This window comes from Leuciscus leuciscus (genome assembly GCF_965113295.1).
Source record: "Leuciscus leuciscus genome assembly, chromosome: 2".
Classification (NCBI taxonomy): domain Eukaryota; kingdom Metazoa; phylum Chordata; class Actinopteri; order Cypriniformes; family Leuciscidae; genus Leuciscus; species Leuciscus leuciscus.
The window spans coordinates 2318434-2340111 of NC_138726.1; the positions used below are offsets into that span (position 1 = coordinate 2318434).

The following is a 21678-nucleotide window of genomic DNA, read 5'->3' on the forward strand; positions in this document are numbered from 1 at the left end:
TGCGTATCATATCTGAATTAAATTAGATTTATATACACTCTTATATTACTCTTCACTTTTATATTAATGATATTAAAGGGTAAATAGCAATTGTAATTGTAAAAGCTTATCAGAGATAGGGGATTGTCTAAACCACAGGAATACCTCTACATACATGTCTCTTCTGTAAGTTCAGAAACTTGATTTAGATCACATGTGCAAGTATGACCAATACATTTTTGAGTGATGACCAAACCCACATTATAATGTCACAGGAGGTGGAGAGTAGCGCCGGAAGTGAACTTCATATAAATGTGCTTAAGAATAAACTGAGGATCCAGAGTTTGTACATCTTTCATTCAGGCAAAATGTTGACCTACAAGGTGATAGTTTCTACTAGTAGACAGATTATTGCTGAGAACACGAACAGCATTTACCTGATGCTGATAGACTCAAATCATCAGAGCAGTGACAGAATCCTGGTCAACAAATCCTTTTCTGCTGGTTTTTGGGGTTTTGAAAGGGTAAGAACTTTAAAGACTTGATTATTTTTATTTTAAGTAATTATTATTTTTTATTTTTTTTATTTTCATTATTATATAGGATATATTATTGTTCAAAAGTTTGGAAACATTACAAGTAATTACATCATTACTATTTTTTATGTTTTTGAAAAAAGTCTCTTATGCTCACCAAGGATGTCCAGTCTCCGCTTATCTACTCTTAATTGCAACACAATTCCTTAGCTTACATATCAATAGTATAATTTATAGTGTATCAAAATTGGCAACACAAAAATAATAATTAGTCAACTAACTGACGATTCTTAAATAATTCATCACAAACTCCAGTGGCTGATACTTTAAATAAGGTGAATGAAATATCCTTCAAGCTGATCCACAGATTTTACCCTGTAAAGAAATGTATACAAAAGTTTAGAGCTGACATTGATTTAACATATGCTATTTTTATAAGTAATATAATTATTTTCTTAAGCAAATTTTACTCAAATGCAACTTTTCAAACCATAAAGTCTTCTTAAAGAAATGGAAAATGATTTGAATGTAATCTCAGCATCTGCTAATAAGAAAGTTACTAAGACTTTTAGAATCTGCTCTGCTTTGGGGCTCTTCATGTAATCATTTTCCTATAATATAATGGCCCTCTTAACTTTTAACTTATTCATTTTGGTCTGTATTTTTTGTTTAATCTTATTATTATTATTATTAGTATTACTATTGCTAGTTTTGATATTATGTTCTGTATGGTTATCAGTGTAAAAAAAAAAAAGTTTATAGTCCTTATGATTGAAAATTACTAGAATAAATGTGAGTGCAACGTTGGACAGTAGGTGGCGCTAGAGGGTTTGAGATAGACACTCCAAACGTCCTATGGTAAATGTTGAGACTGCCCTCTATATGTCTACCCCTCATAACTTTCCTGCAAGCTGTGCTTGGCCCCTAATAAATAACAAACATTACATTGTCAGAGGATGAATGAAAGTTAGGTATTGAAAGAGTTTCAAATATTTTGGTTTATAAGGTATTGTAACAACTCAATATTGGGCATCAATTCTGTTTTATACTGGTGGATATTGTGTTTAATATTTACCCATTTCCCAAATGTAATAAATCGATTAATTAAGGTTGTATTATTCTTTTTATTAAGTCGTCACTATCCCATATCTCGTTTGTAAAGTTATAGCAGATTAGTTCATTTCCGTAGCTGATGATGCAGACAAATAATTAGATCAAATAAAATTAGCGCTCCTCCAGTGGCTCGTTTTAACTGTGTTCTGTGTCTATTTCGTGAACACAACTTGGATAATCTGCAACAGGTAAACATGTCAGCTGTGTGGACTCTAGTGGACTCTATGTTTTTTGTATGTTTGTTTGTTTGATGGTTTGTTGTTGTTTTTCCTCCCATATAATGTGTCTAATAAAAGTTGTCATTAAAGGAGTTCTCCTTCGACATCCGTGTGAAGAAGGACCTTGGAGACATTGTTCAGGTGAAACTTGAAAAGAAGAAACACTTGGTCAATTTTCAGTGGTTTTGTAAGCATATCACAGTGACAACACCCTCTGGAAAACGCTTCGAGTTCCCCTGTCATTGCTGGATAGAAAACGAAAAGGAAGTGATTATCCGAGAAGGCACTGGTAGGCTACATTCATTTTAAATGAAGCATTGTTGTTTTAATTTTTTAAACTTCAGTTGTTCAGATGTTATTGAATCATGTCTTAAATGCTGTCTTTTCTATGTGTAAAATGTGTGCTATATATTTCTCTGTGCATTCATTTAGCTCGATTGCCTCAGGATGAAACCGAATTGCTTAGAGAGAAAAGAAGAGAAGAACTGGAATTTAGACAGAAACAATTCAGGTTTGAAGAAACAACTACATTCTTGAACAATAATTTGTTGCAGTTTTTTCTTTATTCCTCCCTGGATAAAGTTCAGTGTGCTTGACACAATAATATTATAGTCACATATACAGTATGTTGTCATATACATAGATCCGTAGCAGCTGTCTGTCTGTCTGTCTGTCTGTGTCTGTGTCTGTGTGTGTGTCTGTGTGTGTGTCTGTGTGTGTGTCTGTGTGTGTGTCTGTGTGTGTGTCTGTGTGTGTGTCTGTGTCTGTGTCTGTGTCTGTGTCTGTGTCTGTGTGTGTGTGTGTGTGTGTGTGTGCCACACTCACGTTAGCTTGGACTCATTATGTTTTGTCATCACCTCCTTCGTCACTCATTTGTTGTCACGGACACTAATTATGCTCAGCTGTGCATTACCATCATTATCACCTGTATTTATGTTCAGTTCTGTTTGAGTTCAGTTTCCGGTGTCGTCTATGTTAAGTGTGTGTTGCTCTCCGTTCGCATTCTGTTGGAGTGTTTGTGAATAAACCTGTGTCAAGCAGCCATATCACCCTGTAACCCAAGACAACTCTACAAGTTCCCACAATTGTTGCTTCACAAACGAATTTAACACGTCCTCCGACGGAGCTTTAACAAATTCTTCAACGGATGTCATTTTAACCTTTAACTTGTTGATTACACTCTCGACTTAAAGTAAGTGCATTAAAAACCCTAATAAGCAACGGACAAAAACACTCATTCAACTTCTCCCCTTCTACCCTACCTAACAACCCACTAACCTATTCTATGCCTAATCTTCATGCAGCTTTCAAGAGTAAAGCGACTTTAAACACCAAATACCGCTTGTTCCGAAACTGAGCAATACAGCCCAATCCGTAGCCACGGCGGTGTGCTTCACCCAAAAGCCTGCACAAAAATAAAAAAGGCAAAATAACAAATCAACGCAAAGCGTTGCTAATACCTACAGGGGAAAAATGAATACGGTTTCATCCGTACCTCAATAACATGCACTTACCTTAAATGACTACCTTCGAACTCACGGGACATTTAACATACATAATCTAATCAAAGATTTACGTACATCTCCAAAATAATGCGAATAAACAAGATTAACTTTCACATTAACATCCAACAGAGCACTAGTCTACCAAATGAGCTAAACAATGCCCATACTTTAATCAAACAAACTCTCATTTGTTAACTAATTACTCTTTTAGGACGAGCCCCCATTTGTTACGATTCTTCTCAAAGATCGCAACAAAGTAAGGGAGACGCCACACAACCGCTACGTAAAAAAATAGATTTATTTAAATAAAGTAATAAACATGAAATGTTAAGAGATCAGTATAAGTGTTAGTCAGTGTGTCAGTATGTAACCGTAAGTAGCAAACTCAAGTGATATCAGTTCAACCAAACATAACAAGAAGTCCAAATCAGAATATCGTCATCAGGGAAGTATATCACATCAGATCTCCGAAGCGGTTGTGATCTCCCATAGCCCACACTTCCCGTCAGCTCTCCGGAAGCCTCCAGAGCCGCAACAACACCAGCGAGCCATCGTCTACCTCTCTGTTTGACCCAGTGTCTTTTAAAGTACCATGATCTGGTTCAGGTGTAAAGCCACGCCCTCCAGCAATCAGCTTGTAACTTAGGGACAAACACACAAGCACTCACTGCACAAGGACTCATTGAACCGTCACACTGGTTGCCCACTGAAGCTAAGCAGGGCTGAGCCTGGTCAGTACCTGGATGGGAGACTTCTGAGAAAACGCCTCGGTTACGACTGTAACCTCGGTTCCCTGAAGAGGGAACGAGCGTTGCGTCGAGAAAATGACGCTGTGGGAACGCTTTGCGTGATGACGTCTTGAAGCACATGTAAAATCAGTCCAATGGTGTGGCGGAACGTCAGAGGCGGGTGACGTCACGTACCAGGAAACTATAAAAGCCGGCCCAAAACAGAAAACGAAAGCTTCGTAAAAGTCTGAAGTCGAGCTGACAGGCATGAAGGAGATATGGCAGGGCGACGCAACGCTCGTTCCCTCTTCAGGGAACCGAGGTTACAGTCGTAACCGAGGCGTTCCCTTTCAAGGGAACTCCCGTTGCGTCGAGAAAATGACGCTGTGGGAACGTCTATACCAACGCCTCCATAGCTACAAATGTCTGTCCTGTGTGAAATCCGTAGAGCAGCACTAGGAAGACAAAACATGAGACCCTGGAGCAGAGTCTAGATCCAGAGAGTAAAACCTGACGAAAGTGTGCGGTGAGGACCAGCCTGCCGCATCACAGACGTCCTGTAAAGAAACTCCTGAAATAAGGGCCTTAGAGGCCGCCATACTCCTCGTCGAGTGCGACCGGACAGCCAAAGGAGAAGGCTGTCCAGCCGCCTCATAAGCAAGTGAGATAGCCTCGACCACCCACTTGCTCATCCTTTGCTTAGACACCGGGCCCCCTTTGTTAGGGGACCCAAAGCACACAAATAATTGATCACTTTTACGCCACAGGGCAGCTCTGTGGACGTAAGCGTCTAACGCCCGCACAGGGCAAAGCAAATTATTAGCCTCCTGGTCAGCATTTTGAAAGGGAGGAGGACAGAAAGCCTGCAGAACAATAGGTCTAGCCACATTAGTGGGGACCTTGGGGACATAACCCGGTCTCGGATGAAGGAACGCTTTAACCATACCCGGAGCAAACTCTAAGCATGACGGAGCCACCGACAATGCTTGAAGATCCCCTATTCTCTTAAGAGAAGAAATAGCCAGAAGGAAAAGAGCTTTCAGAGTAAGAAACTTCTCAGGAACCTCCTCAATGGGCTCAAAGGGGGCCTGGGATAAGCCTTGTAGCACAAAGGACAAATCCCAAGGTGGCACCCTCGAGCGAACTGCAGGCCTCAGCCTCCAAGTGCCACGAAGGAAACGAGATACCAGAGGGTCTTTCCCCACAGACATTCCACCCAAAGGAATGTGGTAAGCACCTATGGCCGCCACATAAACCTTTAAAGTGGACGGGGTCAGACCTGCAGTGAACCGGTCCTGCAGGAACTCCAGCACTGTACCAATTGGGCAGTGGACTGGATCCAACCGACGGTCACTACACCAGGAAGTGAATACTCTCCACTTCAGGGCATAAAGTTTCCTCGTGGAGGGAGCTCTGGATTGTAGAATGGTCTCAACAACCTCGGTTGAGAGACCTGACTCTATGAGCTGGGCCCCCTCAGAGGCCAAGCCCACAGATTCCACAGTTCTGGCCGAGGGTGAAATATCGAGCCCTCTGCCTGGGACAGAAGGTCCCTCCTGACGGGTAACTCCAGAGGATGCCCGTCGAGGAGGGACACAAGATCGGGAAACCATACTCTGCCCGGCCAGCGCGGGGCTATAAGAAGTAGATGGACCCGGTCCCTGCGAACTCTTTCCAGAACTCCCGGGAGCAGAGCAACTGGGGGAAAGGCGTACAGACGTAGCCTCGGCCACGTCTGTACCATAGCATCCAGTCCGAGAGGAGCTGGATGCGTGAGGGAGAACCAAAGTGGACAGTGAGACGTCTCTCGAGACGCAAACAGATCCACTTGTGCTTGGCCAAACTCCCTCCATATCAGCTCCACCACCTCGGGGTGGAATCTCCATTCCCCGGGCCTCGGCCCCTGCCTCGACAGAGTGTCTGCTCCTATATTCTGTACCCCGGGGATGTAAGCTGCCCTGAGTGACAGTAACTTCCCCTGGGACCACAAGAGGATATGGCGTGCCAAGTTGGATAACGGGCGCGAGCGCAAACCCCCTTGGTGGTTGATATAGGCGACTACCGATGTGTTGTCCGTATGTACTAACACATGGTGCCCCCTGAGATCTGTGATAAAGCTCCTCAGAGCCCGGAAGACAGCTAACATCTCTAGGCGATTGATATGCCAGGAACGATGATGGTCTTCCCACAGACCTTGAGCCGAGCGACCCCCCAGGATCGCTCCCCAGCCCGTGAGGGAAGCATCCGTCGTTAGCAATTTGCGACGACAAGGAGCTCCCAACACTGGGCCCTGGGACAGGAACCAAGGCTTCTTCCACATAACCAAGGCACGTAGGCATCGCCGCGTGACCTTGATTGTGCGAAATGGGTTGCCCCTCGGGGAAAACCCCCTGGTCCTGAGCCACCACTGCAGGGGCCTCATGTGTAGCAGTCCAAAAGGTATCACGTTGGAAGCTGCTGCCATGAGACCCAACAGTCTCTGGAACTGTTTGACAGTGAGTAGCTGGCCTAGCTTTACACTTTTCACAGCTGCAAGGATGGAATCTATCCGTGGCGGTGACAGGCGCGCCTGCATCGACACAGAATCCCAAACCACGCCTAGAAAAGTGGTCCTCTGTCCGCTCAGCAGCCTCATAGAAAGAACGGCGGGGGAGGAGTTTCTGCAATGCAGCTGCCTGTTTAGCAGCTTCTTGAGATTTAGCTACTGCACTGTTTACTGCATCGCCAAATAAACCCACAGTGGAAACCGGAGCATCTAAAAGAACATGTTTTTCTTTCTCTTTTATATCACTCAGGTTGAGCCACAGATGCCTCTCAGTGGCCACCAGGGCTGCCATAGACCGCCCGATTGATTTAGCGGTCTCCTTGGTGGCCCTGAGAGACAAATCTGTGGCTCTGCGTAGTTCAGCCACTGTATCGGGACCAATTCCCCCGCCCTCCTCTAAATCCCCCAATAATTCTGCTTGATATGCTTGCATAATGGACATCGTATGCAGACACGCTGCTGCTTGACCAGCGGCTGCATAAGATTTATGAACCAGGGATGAAGTATATTTTACTGGTTTAGAGGGAAGTGAAGGAGCTTTCAGGGAAGATGCCGTTGCTGGAGAGAGATAGCTCGCAAGCGTCTCCTCCACCTTCGGCATCTCCCCATAACCATAATCTTTATATTTCTGAATAGATGAATAATGAGATGTTTGTGGTGCATAAACTCTGTATGAAACCGGTTTTCCCCACGATCTCGACACCTCGGTGTGGAGATCGGGGAAAAACGGCAGGCTTCTTCGCTGAGGCTGAGCACGAGATGGCAGGAAGCGTTCGTCGAGCTTACTTTTCGAGCGAACGTCCTGCCTATCCTCTGGCCACTCAATAGAAAGTCTGTCAACTGCTCTAGTAATCACATCGAGCAGTTCCTCAAACGCATGAGACTGAGGTGGCGAATCCTCAGACTCAGCTTCAACACTCACAACATCCAACTCCTCAGAGCTGGACAATTGCAGTATTGGTGCCTCTATCAGGGGGGAAGAAACCGCAGCGCGTGCTTCCGCACCCTGATGAGAGGCACTGGATCTGTCAGATTGATGCTGAGATAAGGCAGAGCCCGTCTCAACATCCACTGACAGATCCATTTGCGAACCCCAGGTCTGAGATCGCCGCCGAGCCTCAGCCGCGGCGGGACCCGAGCCCTGGGGAACGTGGTCGGGATTGAACCGAGCCAAACGGGATCGGAGCGTACGCAATGGAAGCGCACAGCAATGCTCACAGTCACCACCCTCGAGTGCTGACTGGGCATGCTCCTCTCCCAAACAAACAACACAAAGAGTGTGTGTGTCACCTCCCGTTAAATAACGCGGGCAGGGATGGACACACACTCGATACTGCTGCTTGCTCGCCATAACTGAATCAATATATATATATATAGAGACAGACAACACAGATTTCAACACAGAGCGCAACTGAAGACTCAGAAAGCTTTCGTTTTCTGTTTTGGGCCGGCTTTTATAGTTTCCTGGTACGTGACGTCACCCGCCTCTGACGTTCCGCCACACCATTGGACTGATTTTACATGTGCTTCAAGACGTCATCACGCAAAGCGTTCCCACAGCGTCATTTTCTCGACGCAACGGGAGTTCCCTTGAAAGGGAACCAGGTTGCTGCTGGAAGAGGTGTTAGTGAGGCCAGCAGGGGGCGTTCACCCTGTGGTCTGTGTGGGTCCTAACGCCCCAGTGTAGTGACGGGGACACTATACTGTCAAAGAGCACCGTCCTTCGGATGAGACGTAAAACCGAGGTCCTGACTCTCTGTGGTCATTAAAAATCCCATGGCACTTCTCGTAAAGAGTAGGGGTGTAACCCCGGTGTCCTGGCCACATTCCACCCATTGGCCCTTACCAATCATGGCCTCCTAATAATCCCCTTACATTGAATTGGCTCTATCACTCTCTCTCCTCTCTCCACCTATAGCTGGTGTGTGGTGAGTGCACTGGCGCCGTTGTACTGTGGCTGCCGTCGCATCATCCCAGTGGATGCTGCACACTGGTGGTGGTTGAGGAGAAATGCCCTGATATGATTGTAAAGCGCTTTGGGTGTACAGTAGTACATATGAAAGCACTATATAAATGCCTCATTCTATTCTATTCTATTGGATTGGATTCTTCTTCCAGCAACCACCAGCTTCCGAACACCGGACCAAACAAGTGAACGCGTTTGTAGAAATTTTCTTTTCAGTTTTTGTGTTCAGTGTTCAGTCTTTGCATTTTGACCAAGGAGTCAGGTGATGCCAAAGGGAATTTGCCATTGTTTGCACACTCTTCCCCCGCTAAACGTTGGTGCATTGGGCTTAGACAAGGAGGATTTCTATTCATCTCAATGGAAGTAGAGTACTTGAGCTGGACGCTGACTTTGATATTTGCTCGATTCTGTAAAGTTTTCCCCCTTTTTAACCAGTTACCTGAGCTGTAATGCCATGTCACTAATCACTCTGGAGAAGCAAGAAAATGGTTTTCTGAAAATGCTGACACTGCCAGAGCATTCCCAAAAACTTTCCCAAATGATTGCTTGCAATTTATTGCATTTTTGTAAAAGAAAAACACAAGGCAACCGACAAAAGTCTTGACTAAAGAAAGAAAAAAAAACACTTATTCTTGGTATCTGTCACATTAGTCTAGACGAAGAAATGCCAAAAAGGATTTATTAACTAACTCAGAATCAGGTAATGCAAAAAACAATGTAACAAACAAACAGAGTGCTGTGCACAAACAATACCGGACAATAAGGGAACTGAAAACAGAGAGCATATGAAGAGTTCAGATGCAAAAGCCTCTAAGTGCCATATAAGTTTGTATATTTAAGTTAAGTAATTTCAGTTAAAAGACAATTAATAGGTAATTTGCATTGCCATTTAAGTGAAATTATTGAACTTAAATGTACGAGCTTGATAAAAATGATCATTCTAGAAGAAAATTTCAGATGGCACTTAGAGGCTTTTGCATCTGAACTCTTCATATATAAACAAACTAAAAGACAAACTGGTGTGATGATAGACTTTTGGAAACTAAGACACAGGACCAGGAAACTGACAATAAACAAACTAAAAGTCCATGAAAGTGAAACTGTAAAAAAAAAAGTAAATGTTGTCATTTCTCTTGTTGAAGCTGGAGGGAGTGGCGCGAAGGCTACCCCAAGAGCATGGATCATCTTCTTCCAGAAGTTCAGTTCGATGCAGCAAAAACTTTTGAGTTTGATTTCAATTTCCTGAAAGTGTAAGTTTGTCGTGGCCACAGTCCTTGTTGATTTGATACTGAGATTTTCCGCAGTTCTCCAGAATGAAATTCGTGCAAATAGAGTTCATGTCTATAATTATACAGTATGCACTCTTTTTCAGGATTGGGGAAGCATTTCTTGACAAATTTAAAGGTTTCATTCATTCCTGGAAAGACATGGCTGATTTTGAAAATATATTGCAAGATTTTAATATCAAGAACACTCTACTAGGTTTGTTTCTACAAATACTATATATATCAACAACAACAACAAAAAACAATCAATTGTTGTGAGAAACCATCAAAGCAGAGGCACATTTTTTCATACCTGTAAAGACAGTTGACTCAATTTTCCCCTTTGAAATCTGAACAGAGAAAGTGATGCAAGACTGGAGTAAGGATTACATGTTCGGCTACCAGTTTTTGAACGGCTGCAATCCTGTCATGATCAGGAAGTGCATGGAAATTCCAGACAAATTTCCAGTCACACATGAAATGGTGGAGGGCTTTCTGGAGAAAGGTGTCACACTACTAGAGGAATTAAAGGTCAGAAACATTAAGACATAAATCACTTGAACAGTCGGTCAGTTATCAAATTCAAAACTTGCCTGTATTCTGACATCCTTCACACAATTTGGTTTACATAAATGACTCAAATCAATGTTATTTAACCCATGAACTATTAGTTCTAAACTTTGCACCTGTAAACACGTTTATAGGCAGGAAACATCTACATAGTGGATTATGAAATACTGGAGGGAGTGCCAACATCCAGCGATCAGCTTTATTTGACTGCACCCGTCTGCCTGCTGTACAAGAACAGGTTGGACCAGATTGTGCCAATTGCCATTCAGGTATCTGTCACATATAGAATCAGTATCAAATGAAAACATAAATTAAAAATAAAAGTGCTTTTGCTGGGAATTTAACCGAAGTAAAAATATCCTGCTTTGCTCTATTATATCTGAATCAGCTCAGTCAAACCCCAGGGGAAAAGAGCCCAATCTTTTTCCCAAGTGATAATGAATATGATTGGATGCTTGCCAAGATGTGGGTGAAATCTGCCGACTTCATTGTACACCAGTTGGTCACGCACCTTCTCAAGACACATCTGACATCAGAGGTTTTTGAAATGGCCGTGTACAGACAGCTCGCTGCAGTCCATCCTGTATACAAGGTACATGTCATTCAATACACAGTCATGATATTTAGATTCAGGGCTAAACTGAAGATTGTGGTTTCACATATATGTCAATTTATTGATGAAAGGTTTCTGGTTCTCATATCCTTGTCTTCTTTTCATCCATGGTTTAATGTTAACCAAAAACCACTACCACTTTTGCTCTTTCAGGTCATGTGTTTAAATCAGTTTTTATCATTTAATGCATGTTTAAATGCTTCTTACAGTTACTGAAACCTCATGTTCGTTTCACAATTGCAATCAATGAAGAGGCCCGTGATAATCTCATCAGTGAAAACGGGATCATCAGCAAGGTAGCTTTACACCTAATTTAATATATCCCCACATAAACAGCATCTTGCTAGGATCCAAATCATTTCTATTCATATTTGATTATTTAGTCTTTGTCAGACCTAAGTAGTTCCTAAATTTCCCAAACGCAAAAACATCCACCAGAATAAAATCTCATCCAAAAGATTAACTAAATTCTTGGCATCCAAAGGTTAGTAGCATCAATGGAGATGGGATGACTAAAATGATTCAAAGTGCCATGGAGACTTTAACCTACGAGTCCCTGTGCTTCCCTGAGACCATAGAAGCTCGAGGAATGGAAGATGTGCCCAAGTACTATTACAGAGATGATGGCAAGAAGATCTGGGAGGCAATACACGAGTAAGTGTAGCAACAGTTCAGATCCTGTACTACTAGTGCAAAAGTACAAATTAGTCCTCATACACTCCAATGAGAAGTTATTTTCATTAATTTGTCATCTTTTTCATCTTCCTAGTTTTGTTTCTGCTGTGGTCGAGATCTACTATGAGAGCGATGAGACCGTTCAAAGAGATGTGGAGATTCAAAGATTTGTTCAGGATGTTTCCTTTGGCATGAATAATTCTGACAGTGAGTACAGGTTTAACTTATCAAAGGCTATCTGTCAGGGTGGATTTCCTACAGGGGTTCAGGCTACAGGACTGTCGAATGACTAAAGAAACGTTGTCAGCACAATGGTAGAAAACGTCTCAGGTTACGACTGTAACCTATGTTCCCTGAGAACAGGGAACGAGACACTACGTCAGAATGACGCTATGGGGAACGCCTCAGGCGTGACAGGTGTCTGAAATCAAATATCATCTCACAGCAATCATGCTGACCGGCGACAGCCCGTGAATCATTAGCGTGAATGATTAACGTGCAACCTGCAAGTATAAAAGGGGCGCTTTGCAAACATGACAACATCCTATCGTCTGAAGGGACTGTTGCAGGCAGGCCCCGAGGCATGGCAGGAAGACGTAGTGTCTCGTTCCCTGTTCTCAGGGAACATAGGTTACAGTCGTAACCTGACACGTTCCCTTTCGAAAGGGAACTCTACACTACGTCAGAATGACGCTATGGGGAACGATATACCAACGCCACCATGCTAAGGGGAGTGCATGCCAAAAGGCAGTGACAACTGTCAGAACCGGCAATTCAAATGAACGCTAGTACCACTCACCCCCAGGTCACACTGAGCTGTCAGTGACAGCACTCCCTACGGTCATAGCCCAAGCTAAATGACACCACAGAAAACCTCCATAAACATAGTTTAGAGAAAGGTCTACCTGGGCCTGCTCAAGGGCCAAGGACCACAACTTCAACTTCTTAGAAGGGGTCCCTTCTAGGGAATGTGGCTAGGGAACCTGAGGAACCCCAGCCAGTCACTATTCAGGGGAACGTGCCGCCTGAAACGCCACCAGGCAGGCCTGACCTGGTGTCACTATATCAGACACTACAGTCTGGCCACTTCCTGTCTGTCCGAAGACAGAGCCTCTGGACACTTGCCTTTAGGAAGGCATCCAACCCGAGGGACTGTGAAGCAGGCAGTGAACCACTTGGACCGGATCTCAGAGACGGGATATCCTGGAGAGTATGACTCAGCATAGTGCTTTACAACCCTTGCCAGCGAGGGGAGTTTCTCTACTCAATCCACGGATCAACTCAGTGTTTGTGTTTCAAAACACTGAGGAGGCCTGTGAGGGCCTAAGGGCTGATCTAACTGGGAGGCCTCAAGAGAGGCCTACGACCGACTGACCAGACTCAGGAGACCACATACTCAAACTGACCCTCAGTGAGGGGAGGAGCATTAGATCTACCTGGTAGGCAACCAGGCTGTAGCAGGAAAAAGAGGTTCCAGGAGGGAACCCGTAGCAGAGAATAAAAACTTGAGTCGAGCCAGGGCGCAAGCTCACCTTCGCTAGCTGCCTGATAAGGTCTGCTAAACTGAAAGTAAGCGGCCACTAGCTTACAAAAACCCAGCACCACTGTGAAACTACTCTCAGGGAGACCTGGAGAGGCCTTACTACCTGACAACCACAGTATGTGGGAGCTCACTTTCAGAGAGGCCTGGTGAAGCCTACTATCTGATAGCCACAGAACGTGGGAGCTCACTTTCAGGGAGGCCTGAAGAGGCCTACTACCTTAAAGACCATGCTAAGTGGAAACGCACAGTAAGTGGGAGCTAACCCTCCAGGGAGGCCTGGTAAGGCCTACTACATGACAACCACAGTATGTGGGAGCTCGACTTCAGGGAGGCCTAGTGAGGCCTACTACCTGATAACCACAGTGCATGGGAGTTCACTTACAAAGAGGCCCAGAGAGGCCTGCTACATGACAACCACAAAACGTGGGAGCTCAACTTAAGGGAGGCCTAGTGAGGCCTACTACCTGATAACGACAGTGCATGGGAGTTCACTTACAGAGAGGCCTGGAGAGGCCTACTACCTGACAACCACAGTATGTGGGAGCTCACCTTCAGAGAGGCTTGGTGAAGCCTACTATCTGATAACCACAGAACGTGGAAGCTCACTTTCAGAGAGGCCTGGAGAGGCCTACTACCTGACAACCACAGTATGTGGGAGCTCACCTTCAGAGAGGCCTGATGAAGCCTACTATCTGATAACCACAGAACGTGGAAGCTCACTTTCAGAGAGGCCTGGAGAGGCCTACTACCTGACAACCACAGTATGTGGGAGCTCTCCTTCAGAGAGGCCTGGTGAAGCCTACTATCTGATAACCACAGAACGTGGGAGCTCAAGAAAAACCACATTAAGTGGAAACTCAAAGTATGATGGAACTCAACTCCAGGGAAGCCTGGTGAGGCCTACTACCAGAGAACCATGACATGAAGGAGCTTACTTTCAGGGAGGCCTGGAGAGGCCTACTACCTGAAAACCACAGCTGACAGTGGGCCAGACTGGCAGTCCAGTTGACTGTCTATGGGGCTTTGCCTTCAGGGAGGCCTTATGAGGCCTACTACCTGATAGTACAACCTCAGGGCCACTTAGTACCACAGTATGAGGGATTCAGCCCTCAGGGAGGCCTAGTAAAGCCTACTACCTGATCCCCACAAAAAAATGTGGGAGCCCATCTTCAGGGAGGCCTGAAGAGGCCTACTTCCTGAAACGGTCTAATCAGCTGGATGTGTACTGCTGCTGGGGACTCGCCTAACAGGGAGGCCCGGTCGAGCCTACTAGCTGATAGCGAGTCTTTCTGCTACTTTAATGAACACTGCTGGAACCATACTAATAAAAAACTTTCCTAAAGTTTTGACCTAGTGTATGCTCCACAATGTTGTGACCCACCTCCGAGGAGGCCTGTTAAGACCTACTACTCGGTAGTGAGTCTTCTGCCCGAACTACCAGGGCCAACCAACGAAGGTGAGCTGGCCTAGGAGCCCTATCTTAGGGGCTACCCGGTCAAGGAGGCCTGCTGGGGCCTACTACCTAACTGTGCAGCCTTCAAGGCAGAAAAACTGTTACTACAGCGCTTACAGCATCCTGGTACCTAATCACATTGCCAAAGGCAGTGTACTCCGCAAAAAGCAATACCCCTATAGCAGGGGAGTACAACATACGCCACTCTGCCTAGTGGAGGCCCCACTTTAAGGGCCTACCTACTATATGCATGGGCGTCAGCTCATGGCAATGCTCTGGCTTCAAGGGAGCGGAGTTCAAAAGACCGGAATGAAATGTAGTTAGAACTCCCTGCTCAACCGGAGCCATCGTGGTGTGAGGTAGATAATACAGAGCTGAGAATGGAATACTCAAAACTACCCTGAGTTAGCAGGGGAGTAAAACCATATGCCCCTGAAAATTTAGACAGGGAGCGAGCCTGTGAATGGCTCCAAAGGGTGACAGGGATTTGTCCTGTGCCCAGCCTAGGGGAGCGGGGCTTGCTTGCAAGCCAACCAACTTCTACCCATCACTCGAGCGGTTCAGCTCAACGGGCTAAGTGGAGCCAGCTCAAGGCCTAATCATAAGTAGCTCTGTTCGGCAGGGTCTGGCAAACTATCACATCGCAGAGCGAAAGACAGCCTAACCCTGCCTGAAGGATCATACCTCAACTACCACCCTGCATTACTCTATCACCCCTGAATGCAGTGAAAGGGGCGGGCCTTGGCCAACAACTCCCATTTAAGGGAGGAGGCTGAAATAAAGGGGAGGAAGCCTACACCTTGAATGAATGCGGCAGCTATACTTAGCAGAACGCCTCCAAAACCCCTAGCATAGCCTAGGCCAGCTATAGAGGCGGCCCGGGTGAGGGCCGACCTACAAGCATAGATCTACCTGAGGGCTCGGAGGAGCCACAGCCTACTTGATTGAGAGGCTGTAAAACACTCACCTACTGACACCTTACAGAGCTCAGGGGAGCGAAGTACTCAGGATACCAATGTCACAAACCAATAGGTAAGACATAAGATCTATCTGAAGCGCCAGCGTCAGTCTAAACCTAAAGCAAAAAAGTTCCTTTTTTTTTTATTTTTTTTAGGAAGACCAACTACTCTACCCCAGGGTGGCTAACAGCCCTGCGGCTAAAAAGAAATGAGCGGTGGCCCACCACGCATAAAAAATGTTATGACAGGAAGGCCATCACATACTCAAAACGGAAGCCAATTTTCCTTGAGCTTCTCGTTAGATCGTTCCAGCCACCAACTGGGGAGGCTTCAGGGCCCTGAAGTCTCCATACTTTACCTTTTCATTCTAAGAATGACCCCTAGGTCTATACAGGGAACAAGGCTTCTGTAGAGAGATACAAATAAGTGTTAGTTATACACACAAATTCTCCAAAAACCAAAAAAGTTCACCTGCGGCGTGCGGAGTGAAGACTTCACCAGAAAGGTCTCAACGAACCTGGGGTCCACCACTTTTACATGCCTAAAAGAGGCACTCACATCAACCAGTTGCTACGGCGGGCCATCAGAACATAGTTCTCATCATAGGCCCAACCCCAGGACTGGTGTAACGCAAACGCCTGGGGAGTAAAGAAGAGGGAGAGGGCCGGTAGAAAAAGCCCTCCAGGGAGGTCATACCCTTACTTCCGCTGAGCGCTGCTCCGCTTGTGCTGAATGACCTCCCTTAAGTCCCTCTTCTTGCGGGAGGCTCGCCTTCTCTGCGTCCTACTCCTCCCTGGAGGGGGCGCACGAGAGGCAACACTAGACCTCTGGTCCTGTCTATGGTCCTCGGACCAAGACGGACCAGGTCCTCCCGCCTGCCTGGGCCGGGGCCCGGATCTCAGCGGTATACAAGTTTTAAATGCGGCTGAGCGCGCCTTCGCCTCCCTAAACTTTCCAACCACCGCCTCAACGGAGGTGCCGAAAAGTTTAGTGGGCGAAACTGGTGAATCAAGGAGAAGGGCCTTTTCCTTCTCCCCGATATCAGCCAAGTTGAGCCACAGATGCCTCTCCGTGGCCACCATCGCCGCCATCGACCGGCCGATCGCGGCAGCAGTCTGTTTAGTGGCCCGGAGAGACAAATCTGTGGTCCGGCGCAACTCAGCGACCGCCTCAGGGGACAGCCCCGTCCCCTGGTCGAGATCCCGCAGCAGATCAGCTTGGTAGGCTTGGAGCACTGCCATGGTGTGAAGGGCAGCACCAGCCTGACCTGCTGCCATGTACGCTCTGCCATTCAAGCGAGCCGTGACTTTAAGAGGCTTGGATGGCAGAGTCGGAGCTTTTAGTGTCGACGCCCGCCCAGATACGAGATAGTTCGCAAACGTCTCGTCAATGGGCGGCATCGACACATAACCATACTCCCCGATCCCCTCAACATCAGCGAAATTACCCCGCTGATGTCGATGAATACGGGCCGAGTATGGTTTCTCCCATGCCCTCTCGATCTCAGAATGAAGATCCGGAAGGAATGGGAGGCTCCGTTGAGCTGGTGGTCTATGTTCAGGGAGAAATCGATCGTCTAACCGGCCGCGAGCGATCTCTCCCTGAGCGCGCCGCCATGGCAACTGAAGCTTGTCAGTGGCGCGCTCCATAACTTCCACCAACTCAGCATACATGGGGCAGGATGGCTGACGAGGTTGAGGATCTGATTCATCCTCCTCAGCCATCTCTTGCCCAGCCTGAAGAGCACTCGCTGCAGTATCAGTAGGAGAATCTTCTCCGTCATCCACCTGCAGCTCACTCTCGTCAGCCGATGACTCGTCCGAGAGGTGAACAACCCTCTCGAGACTGTCAGCGAGCTCCATCTGGGAGCCCCATGAAGCGCGTCGCCGCTCTGCCTCGGCACGAGCGGGACCCGATCCGCGAGGACCAGATGCTGAACTCTCTCCCCTCGAGAAGAGAGCCAGACGAGAGCGGAGCGTTCTCATAGGAAAACACTCACAGTTTGCACAGGATGCTCCCTCGAGAGCATCCCGTGCGTGCTCTTCACCCAGACAGTACACGCACATCTCGTGAGTGTCACCCGGCGACAAATATCTTGGGCACGGGTCAACACATTTGACAAATTCCTTAGGACTTGCCTTGGACGTGCGTTTCATTTCCTTGCTGGAGTAGACGTTTTTAAATTACAGACAAAAACAGTCCCTGAAGACGAAAAGAATGTTGTCATGTTTGCAAAGCGCCCCTTTTATACTTGCAGGTTGCACGTTAATCATTCACGCTAATGATTCACGGGCTGTCGCCGGTCAGCATGATTGCTGTGAGATGATATTTGATTTCAGACACCTGTCACGCCTGAGGCGTTCCCCATAGCGTCATTCTGACGTAGTGTAGAGTTCCCTTTCGAAAGGGAACTGTACATTTCTTGTCTATTACCACCCACTGCTACTTATACCAACGACGGAAATAAGCTCAGTTACAATAGCTTAATATGTGGGAGAGCGATGCTATTTAGTGACGATATTGTATTGCAATAGGTAGCACTTCTAAGTCAGTACCAAATCAAAGTTAGTTAGCACATTAGTGGTAATTGAAAGGCTTTTAATGACAATATGGTTATGGTTACACTTAAAATAGTTACAAAATAGATGTCTGAGATGATAAAAACTTCTACCATTAATTGGACCCAGCATTTATGTTAAAATGTTACCTGAGAGATAGAAAGAGAGGGAAAGAGAGAGAGAGAAAGTGTAGAGATTAAGAGGCAAAGAAAAGAGAGAGAGAGAGACCCAAGAAAGGAATCCAGTGAATCAAAAATAGAGACAGAGCAACTGTTACAATCTTCTTTTATCCTTTTCCTGACCATGTGACTAAAACTCAAATGTGAGACGTTCAAACTGACCAATCAGATAATTACAACTTCAATGACACCCAATGTCCACATATCTTGGCCTACAGGCCTTGAGTACTATCAGCACCTCTTTGTCTTTAGGAATTCCAAATGGTCCTTGGTGTAAGAAGGAGGGGGGTCGAAACAGTATAACAAATGTCTTTGTTAATTTCAGTAAAAGCAAATATCTTTGTTAATTTCAGTAAAAGCAAATATCTTTGTTTATTTTCATATATCTTTGATTATTTTCAACCCTACACCTGTTTACACCTGGTCAATCGGATCACAAGAGGATGACGCTAAACACAGGTGTAAACGGGGTCTAAATGTGTTGAATTGTCCACTTTCGACCACTTCCAGAGGCATTTGACTGGATTGCTTTCATAGTGTAGATGCTCATGTTGTCAAATGCATTCGAACAGTCAAAAAAAACAAAAAAAAACAATCTATTCTCCGCCTACTGACCAGTCTTTTTATGGCCAATGTGGAATTGTTAATGATTATTTTAAATTGAGACCAGTTACTGAAAGTGGAGTTTTTAAATGTATTAGTGAAATAAAAAGAAATGAGGCACCTGGGATTGACAACACTCCTACAACATTTGTAGGGACTGTGCTAGAGTAATTACTCCTTTTGTATTATATATGTTTCATTTATCAATTGAACAAATAAAAATGCCAAGTGAGTTTAAACATGCTAGAGTTATTCCATTATATAAAATGGGTTGTAAGTTAAATATGGTTAAGTATAGGCCTATTTCTGTCTTCGGTGTGTTGTCTAAGATAATGGGAAAAAATTGTATATGACCAGATTGAAAAATATATTAGTAAAAACAATACATTGTATGATTTACAGTCCGGTTTTAGGTCTTTACATTCAACTGAAACTCTATCGCGCTACCCCTCCTTCAAGGGGTAAAGTGTGGAAGAGGCGTGAAGCCAGAGGGAGAACAAAAGATCTCAGGGAAGTAATCCAGAGTAATCGGATTACTGTAGCTCAGTGGTAGTAGCTTTCCTGTAGCTCAGTGGTAAGAGCATTGCGTTAACAACGCAAGGTTGTGGGTTCGATCCCAGGGGATTGCACATACCTATGTATAAATGTATAGGATAACGCAATGTAAGTCGCTTTGGATAAAAGCGTCTGCCAAATGCATAAATGTAAATGTAAATGTAATCGCTCTGAGCGTTCTAGGGTCCCAGAGGCTAAATAACATCTGAGCCTCCCTGACTGTTCATTTTATGGAAGTATTCTTGGGCATCCGCTTCCTAGAGCTTTGCTCAGATAGTATCTTCAAGTAGTTGGCTTCTGTAAGCCTCTTTGGTAAGCTCTTCTGAGTGTAGGATGTTGCTAGGCCTCCTCTCGCGTTAGAAAGTTGTCATGTTGAGGCCTCCGTCCTCAGAGCTCTATCACGCAGTGGTGCTGAGTTGTCAGGCTTTTGAGCCTCCTTGGCCACTCCCTTAAGACCATTAGGCTCCATCGAGCCGCCTCGAGAAGCTGTTTTTGGGCTCTCTGAGCCTCCTTAGCTGTTTCTAAGGTCTGTAGCATTGTTAGGCTTCTTCTCGTTATGTGATTCTTCCTGTCAGGCCCCTGTTTTTTAGTAGGCAGTTTTGTCAAGTTCTTAAGCTCCCTTTGAGCCTCCTTGGTTTCTTCTTTTATAAAAAAAAATGCTCCTCAGAGCTCCGCCTGGGGCAGCATCGTGTTGTTAGGTACACTACTTGCCTCCTTGATGGGGGATTGACAGGGTAACAATGCTGAGTTCTTAAGCTCTCTTGAGCCTCCTCGGCTGCTTTTTTGATAAGTGCTACTTGGCCTTTGCTTTTCTAAGAGAATTGTACATTTAGTCCTCCCCCCTCCCCCGAGCTCTCTCCCTTTATGCACTTCCGAGTTGTAGCTGTCCTGAGTATAGAACATAGTTATAGTTATAGAACATGCATCTTAGAGAGTCAGCATATTGAGGCCTCCATTCTCAGAGCCAGATTTGGCCAGTAATACTGAGTTGTAGACTCCTGAGCCTCCTTTGGTCTATGCTTTTGAACTAGAGCGTTGTTAGGCCTCCTCTCACTATTCCTCCACTCCTCTGAGCTCCGCCCATTATTGTGTCAGGCTGCTAGCCCTGTTATGTAGCTTCCTTGACAGGTGTAGGATGTAGTGTATTCGTCCTATGAGTTCAGCCATACTCACATATAAGTGATTAGGCTCTCTGTGAGCCTCCTTGGCCACTGTAAGCGTTGTTAGGCCTCCTCTCGCTAGAAAGACTCATCTTACTAAGGCTTCCACTCCCTTGAGCTCCACTAGGATAGCAACTGTGAGTGGTAAGCTCTCTGTGAGCCTCCTTGCAAGATGTCCTGAGCGTGGGCTGTTGTTGGGCCTCCTCTTGATTTAGAGAGTCATGATTCTAAGGTCTCCGCTCCTAGAGCTCGGCTGGTAAAGGTAGTATGCTAGGTCGTTAGGCTCTCTGGGAGCCTCCTTGGCTACTGACCTCAGTGTGGAGTGTTGCCAGGCCTCCTCTCATTATAAGAGTCATTGTATTGAGGCCTCCACTCTGTGAAGCTTCCCGAACCAGTTAGACTGGGTTTTAAGCTCTTTCTGAGCTTTCTCTGTAATGCCAATGGGTTAGAGCATTGCTAGGCCTCTATTTTGAGGACTCCACTCTTCAGGGCGGTCTGAACAGAAGTTCTGAGTGTTAGGCTCGCTGGAGCCTTCTTGGATGCTGACCTGAATATGAACCTAGTTAAGCTTCCTCTCTGTAGAATAACCCTGTTGAGGCCTCTGTTCTTGAAAAGCTCTGGTCTATGATCATGTTGCTGGGTGCACCTTAGGGATGAGGACTCCTTTGAGTCCTTTGACTCAAGGCTCAGGCAATAGGGCAATAATCCCTTCAGCATGGCGGCGTGGGTATTCCGTTCCCTAGAGTTGGGGTACTCGAACTCAAACTTGGACTTGAGTCCAATTTTGAATGAACTCGGACTTGTCACGCACTCGGATGAATTTGTACTCGGACTTGAGAGACGGACTCTGACATTTTAGAGTTGGAAACATTTCTGAGTACAGTCGAGTCCGGGCACTGGAGGACACAATATTATTCAAAAATGAAACGAAACTACTTGTGTTGTTTCAGCGTTG

The 21678-nt window shown here is 45.7% G+C and overlaps 2 protein-coding genes across 4 annotated transcripts in view; one reads left to right on the forward strand and one right to left on the reverse strand.

Annotated features, from left to right (window-relative positions):
- Window positions 1–337: 337 nt before the first annotated feature.
- LOC309492117 (polyunsaturated fatty acid 5-lipoxygenase-like) overlaps window positions 338–21678 on the forward strand; it is a 30440-nt gene continuing 9099 nt past the window's right edge. The window contains exons 1-11 of the mRNA XM_082160956.1: window positions 338–503; window positions 1937–2135; window positions 2279–2357; window positions 9733–9840; window positions 9963–10072; window positions 10214–10386; window positions 10560–10694; window positions 10814–11017; window positions 11248–11334; window positions 11523–11692; window positions 11808–11920. Coding sequence (XP_082017082.1) covers window positions 348–503; window positions 1937–2135; window positions 2279–2357; window positions 9733–9840; window positions 9963–10072; window positions 10214–10386; window positions 10560–10694; window positions 10814–11017; window positions 11248–11334; window positions 11523–11692; window positions 11808–11920 — 1534 coding nt within the window. The 5' untranslated portion in view covers window positions 338–347. The remainder of the gene's footprint in view (window positions 504–1936; window positions 2136–2278; window positions 2358–9732; window positions 9841–9962; window positions 10073–10213; window positions 10387–10559; window positions 10695–10813; window positions 11018–11247; window positions 11335–11522; window positions 11693–11807; window positions 11921–21678) is intronic.
- Window positions 12876–18174, reverse strand: LOC309492139 (uncharacterized protein). Of its 3 annotated transcripts, none has more exons than XM_082160993.1 (2): window positions 13778–18174; window positions 12876–13416 (listed from the first exon to the last, which is right to left on the reverse strand). In XM_082160993.1, the coding sequence occupies exon 1, from the start codon at window positions 17822–17824 to the stop codon at window positions 16367–16369; it is 1458 nt and encodes a 485-aa protein (XP_082017119.1). In that variant the 5' UTR covers window positions 17825–18174; the 3' UTR covers window positions 12876–13416; window positions 13778–16366. The 3 variants fall into 3 exon arrangements, with proteins under 3 accessions (XP_082017119.1, XP_082017121.1, XP_082017120.1); XM_082160995.1 differs by having other exon boundaries at window positions 12876–13355; window positions 13775–18174; XM_082160994.1 differs by lacking the exon at window positions 12876–13416 and adding an exon at window positions 13431–13606 and having other exon boundaries at window positions 13732–18174.